General features: G+C 39.0%; 1 protein-coding gene and 1 non-coding gene across 8 annotated transcripts in view; both read left to right on the forward strand.

Annotated features, from left to right (window-relative positions):
- The window catches only part of Pfkp (phosphofructokinase, platelet), a 55,324-nt gene extending 49,741 nt beyond the window's left edge, over nucleotides 1-5,583 (forward strand). For all 7 annotated transcript variants that reach the window (XM_078023140.1, XM_005320332.5, XM_040277243.2 and 4 more), the window contains 5 exons: nucleotides 1,016-1,077; nucleotides 1,605-1,716; nucleotides 2,835-2,934; nucleotides 4,693-4,795; nucleotides 5,155-5,583. In XM_078023140.1, the coding sequence (XP_077879266.1) occupies nucleotides 1,016-1,077; nucleotides 1,605-1,716; nucleotides 2,835-2,934; nucleotides 4,693-4,795; nucleotides 5,155-5,305 (528 nt within the window). In that variant the 3' untranslated portion in view covers nucleotides 5,306-5,583. The remainder of the gene's footprint in view (nucleotides 1-1,015; nucleotides 1,078-1,604; nucleotides 1,717-2,834; nucleotides 2,935-4,692; nucleotides 4,796-5,154) is intronic.
- On the forward strand, nucleotides 1,277-1,350 carry LOC120887707 (small nucleolar RNA SNORD103/SNORD85). Its single transcript, XR_005731042.1, has one exon. It is a non-coding gene; the product is annotated as a small nucleolar RNA SNORD103/SNORD85 (small nucleolar RNA).
- Nucleotides 5,584-6,000: the final 417 nt, after the last annotated feature.

A 6,000-nucleotide genomic window follows, 5' to 3' on the forward strand; every position in this document is an offset into this window, starting at 1 on the left:
GTTCAGCCAGTCCTTCCAGGCTCTTCCCTGACTGGCCCTGGCCTGGCCAGAACCAGGCTGCTGGATTGGAGGAAGGACCAGTGGGCATCTGGCAGAGCTGGTGGCAGCCTCAGTGCCCACAGCAGGTGGTCACGGATTGGTTAGGGAGGTGGGGCTAGACCCAGTCATGAACCATTCAACCTTGCAAAAGGATAAGCAGGGACAGATGAGACAAGTTGAGCCACTGTTTTTAAGCAAGTTATGTTTCTGAACTAAATCAAGTAATGAGATGTTTGGTGACATGGACATTGCATGAATTTATTGACAATATTGAACTGTTAATACTTGAGGTCTCTCTAAAGACAATGCCTTATTGGCACTTATGGCTCCTGGCACATGGTAGATGGTTAAGAAATGTAATTATGACAAATTCAGTGACTCATTTTTTAGGATGAGTCATTAGGAAATTACCGCCCTTTAGTAATCTTCCTTGCATGGACTGAAATGTTTTTGCACATTCTTTCAAGACCGATTTTCTTAAGAAAATTTATGTATGCACGAGCCTATAAAATGTTTCCTTGGTCAGAAAATGTTTATTAAGCATTTGTATGAGATTCTATATAAAGTCAGGCAACAGGTAGTTATTTTCTGAGAGCTCTAAAAAAATACAGTATAGATAATTGTATAAACATTAGGCAAATACACAGAATAAAATAAGTACTTTAAGAAGGAAATCCATTTAATTTGGAAAGCATTTCTTGTGGAAGTTATGATTTTCACTCACTAAATAAATATGCCCAATAACACAGTCCTGTTGCTACCCTATATATTATTATCTTGATTATTGTTACTGGTGCATTTATTACTACTATACATATATCACTAATATATTTTTATTTTGTCTACTATAGTCTCCCACGAATAAATAAATAAATGTAAGCTATAAACCATCTCTCTCAATTGCTGTTATATTCTAGCACTTAGGCACATAGTGTCTAATAATTTGATTGTCTGATGAACAAAATATTTTTTCTAGTCCAATGTGGAACACCTGACAGAGAAAATGAAGACCTCCATCCAGAGGGGTCTTGTGCTCAGGTAATGAAACAGTATTTCTAATCTTACTTCCTTTTTAGACCTAGGTTCTTAGAATCTCTCTTGTGATAAGAAACCTAAGGTGCACTCATTACTCCTTTGCCACTCTGATTCTCACTATAAATGCTGAAGGAACACAGACACAAATACAGCAATTGCATGCTGTTAAAAATACACTTGCACTTAGATAAAGAGTGATTTTTCTGGCAAGGCTGATATTTACTTGCCCTCACTTAGACCATAGTTTTGTTGATTAGAGTATTATTCTGAGCCAGTGTTAAAAAAATAAAGCAATGAAGGGCAATTTTGAAATTTAATTTTGCTCTGTAGTCTTTTTCTTTTCCCCATGATATCTCCCAATCATATTAAGCCCTTGACCTTTATGAAGAAAGGGGAAAATACCTAGTCCTGGTAGGGATGAAGGATCAAGCAGCCCACCTAACAGGTGGGCTGCTCAGGTAGAGCGCTTCCCTGGAGACCCCTGCTTGCCATCACCTGGTAAATAACTCAGATGTTTCCCTTCATGGCAGGAATGAGAGCTGCAGCGAGAACTATACCACGGACTTCATTTACCAGCTCTACTCAGAGGAAGGCAAAGGGGTGTTTGACTGCAGGAAGAACGTTCTGGGCCACATGCAGCAGGTAGGGCTGGAGGCCTGGGTGACATGGAGGCCTCTGTGCTACTCAAGACAAAGGCAAACGGTCTTCCAACTGATGCCTCATTGTAGCCATTTTTGGAAAAATAATTCAGAAGTAAATTCTAGGGTGACTAGAAATAGCAGCTGAATTACTCCATCATAGCAGTCTCACTAGCTTTAGAATTTGTTCTCGTTTATAATTATTACAGTTTATGAGTATTTTAAGAAATACTCACTATGTAAATAGTGACACTGGTTCATTTGGAAAGAGTATACAAATTTAAAAAAAACAATTTTTTGGTATCCATAATTGAATCCAGGGTCACTTAACCACTGAGCCACATCCCCAGCCCTTTTAATTTTTATCTAAGTTGCTGAGGCTGTCTTTGAACTTACCTTGCCTCAGCCTTGCAACTACTGGGATTACAGACATGTGCCACCACGCCTAGCAAGTACCTTCTTAAATATAGGGTTTAATAAGATTTAAAGTAGAATATCGGACCAATGATACTTGATGTTTATAAAAAATCAGAATGAATTGGAAAAGAACTGTAGGGTAAGCATTAATTTTACGATTTCTGAGTGTGTCCCCAAATAACAACTCTAGCTTAGCTGGGAAGTAGGTGGTCCCAGGTTTCCCAGTTTGAAGGTCTCTGCTGTTTGTATCATTTCCTCCTATTCCTTGTATGTTAGGGAATTTTTAAAGTAGGGTCCATTGATTTATTTCAAAAGGTTCATGAGTCCTTAAATCATATGATGAAATAGGCAAGTGTGTATTTTGGGGGGAAAAACAAAAATCCATAGTTTGTCAGACTCTTAAAGGAAACTGACATCTCTCCTTACCCCAAAATAAGTTCAAGAAACACTGATGTGAGACTCTGCAACCCTGAGGGGACTGGTGATGGTCCAGTTGATTAGAATCCTGCCCTGCGAGAAGGAAGGCTTGCCAACTAGGTGAGCCATCAGAGTTTGGATTTATGACCCAACTAAATCCAGCAAGACAGAAACAGGCCAAACCATACCATATTTGCAAGTTCACATCTCTTAAAAATGTGAATCTTGTTCAACTACAGAAACTGTCATTTCTGCTTACTTTGTAACTAATAACTTAACCACAAACAGGGTGGAGTACCTTCTCCATTTGATAGAAACTTTGGAACCAAAATCTCTGCCAGAGCCATGCAATGGATCACCACTAAGCTGAAAGAGTCCTACGGCAAAGGTAGGAATTCATGGGGAGGATATTTTTGCTTTTTGTTTAGCTTTTGCTAGTCTTAGCATTGCTATATGACTTGCAAGGTTAAAAATAAATATAAATCCTATTAATAAAATAAAATACTTTACTCCTGCTTTTAGTGGTGGATGACAATCCAATAATTTAGTAGCTTTATATCTATTAGGCAGAAACTACTGCACACATGTTAAGACTTTTAACAAGACTGTAAAATGGGCTTGTTTTATTTCCCTGGTGATGAGAATCACTTTGAATTAGCTTTTACTTAAGGTACTTAGGACTTACTCATTGCTTCATTCACAACTTTTAAGAGCACAGAATCCCATAACAGAATATAGGTGGTGTCCACACCATGTTTCTCCTTCAGAACCCAAGTGTATCCTTTAGTATTTTAGAATTTTATGATGACCTGTGTCATGCAAATCCATCATCTCTGCTGCTCCAGGCCAGCTGACCATTCTGGTGCTGGCACTTGAGTATGCCACACAGTATGGTAGTGCCCAGCTTCCTAGGACCTGGTTTCTGCTGGACTGCAAGGTCTTCAAATTAGTTTACCAGTCCCACGCTCACCTGCAGGCATGCAGTGTCCTGTTACTCTCATCTGGCTTACATCTGTTACCCTGACTTAAAAATGTTGTCTGTTTGGTGTTTCACTGTGGCTTGGAGAGGTGGACTCAACAGGTAAAGAGGAAAATGGCAGGTGGCATGACGTTCTTGTTTCTCTGTATTTTGCCTATTTTTCTGTTGGCTAGTTGCTAAGAGTCTAACATGTATCAAAATCATCCATCAAAATACTCAGTTTTCTTTGTAGAAAGATTTGACTGCTGAATTTCTCTGACATTTATAGAAACACTTGTGTTTTTTTCTTTTTTCTTGAATCATTTTTGTAAATTGCATTTTCTAGGAAACTTTTAATTCATTTAAAATTCTCAAAAAAAATTGTCACTGAACTTCCCATAACATTCTTCTTTCAGTGCCTGCAGCACATTTAGTCTTCATTTAATCCTGAGACAGGCTTTTTGTGCCAATTTTTGTCAATGCCACCCCTACCCTGCAGGTTTCTGGGTCAGTCATCTCAGACATGTGTTTTTATACAATTTCTGATGTCTGGTTTACAAAAACACAGCTTTTATAAAAATGGTGATATAAGCAGTTCCAACCTAATTTTAGTATTGAAGAACTGGCGTTGGCTTTAATTCCTTCTACTTTGATAGTTTTTCTACATCAATTTATACTTTTGATATTTCTTTCTAATTCTTAAGATTTCATTTATGGATACTCATTAATTTTCAGTGTCTATCTTTCTGCAATTTAAGTTCACTTTTCCTTACTCTACTAGTTAGTGAAATATTTATTCATTGTTAAAAATGTTCTTTACATAAATGTGTGGTGGCCGCTGTTCTGGTAAGTGGCAGGTGATCAGCAGTGTGAAATAAGGGAGGCCTCACCACAAACCAGGCCGTCCTCCTCATCAGTCCTGAAAAGCCTGGAGAGACTCTGGAAAAGTCTCAAAGGACACTGTCACACTGTGCACTGGCTGTCCCCACTGGATAGACAGCTGATTATCAAATGTAATCTATGGCACACATCAGGATTTCCAAGCTTAGTGGTCAAAACTGGAATTCCCTGCATCCACCCCAAGGTGGCTCTGAGGCATCCAACTCTTATCTCACCTTCACATGACATTTTATAAACATGATGCATTAGTAGTTCCTAATTTCTTTCTTTTTTTTTTTTAACTCATAGGAAAGAAATGTGTTTCTGACGACTACATCTGTGTGCTGGGAATAAGCAAAAGAAACGTCATTTTCCAACCTGTGGCAGATCTAAAGGAGGAAACAGATTTTGAGTAAGTCAATTAAACACTGTACGAGTAAATGTCATAGCTGTTAGCAAGAATGAATAATAGGAGTCATGAGGAAAGAGGGACACCACAACCGTAGTCATTGTAAGTAATGCATGGCAGTATTTGAAGGAATATATGGGCTCTTCTAGAGCAAGGTTAAAGAATAGTAGACATTGAGAAACAGGGCAGAACTTTTAGAAATACAAAAATAATATTTTCATTTGATCTGTGAAAACTGGCTTTATCATCCAAAGTTTAGTCAGGTGACTCCATACACCTTTTTTGACAAGTCTCCTTTGGCCTAGCTGCAGCCAGATTGTCTTCCAACAGGGAAGGTGGCACTGTCTTCTCTTCCTTCCTAGGCACAGGATTCCCAAAGAACAATGGTGGCTGAAACTGCGGCCTCTTATGAAGATCTTGGCCAAGTACAAGGCAAGCTTTGACGTGTCTGACTCTGGTCAGCTGGAGCCTGTGCAAGACCAGAATACTCAAGGGGAACCTGCGGCCATCTGAGTGCTGTGCTGACCACCAAAATGACATGTCCAGTGAGGCCTGGAACTTACCGGGACCATCTTTTTGTAACATTTAAGTTATTTATCAGCACTTTATGCAAGTATTGTTGGCAGTAACAGCTAATCAGAAAGCATCAGTTACCAGTGTCATCTTATCCCAGTCATCTGCGACATGAACCCCTACCCATTCCAGTGAGTTGTCTCCTCCCCCTTGTATTCTATCTCATGCTTCAAAATGTGTCTGTCTAGTGGAATTAAACCTATGACTGAAACCCTTAAGAGCATTGTTTATTTTCTTGAATTTAAAACAAGATCTGTGGGTGGTCACTAAAGGATTCCTCAGCAGTTTTCTGGGCAGAGACTAGCAAAATGTAGAGAATCATTGAAATACATAAGCACAAAGTCATCTAAACAGCAACTGTGTCATTACATGGAATTGCCCTTTAGCCCATGCTGAAATCAGCCTGGACCTGGCTCTGACACACCATGTAGTGGGTAGGTTAACTCCAAGCTCTTAGTCTCTCTTCAAAGTGAGACAAGGTGCAGAATAAAAAAAAAAAAAAAAAAAAAGAAAGAAAATAAAAGTATAAGCTATCATATACTCTATTTGAATCCTAGTTGCACATTAAAACCACAAAGGGATTTGTTACGAAGAATCTGATTCCCAGTATGTCCTGTAGGCCACAACAGCGGTGC

Source organism: Ictidomys tridecemlineatus, chromosome 10, assembly GCF_052094955.1.
Source record: "Ictidomys tridecemlineatus isolate mIctTri1 chromosome 10, mIctTri1.hap1, whole genome shotgun sequence".
NCBI classification, from domain to species: Eukaryota; Metazoa; Chordata; class Mammalia; order Rodentia; family Sciuridae; genus Ictidomys; species Ictidomys tridecemlineatus.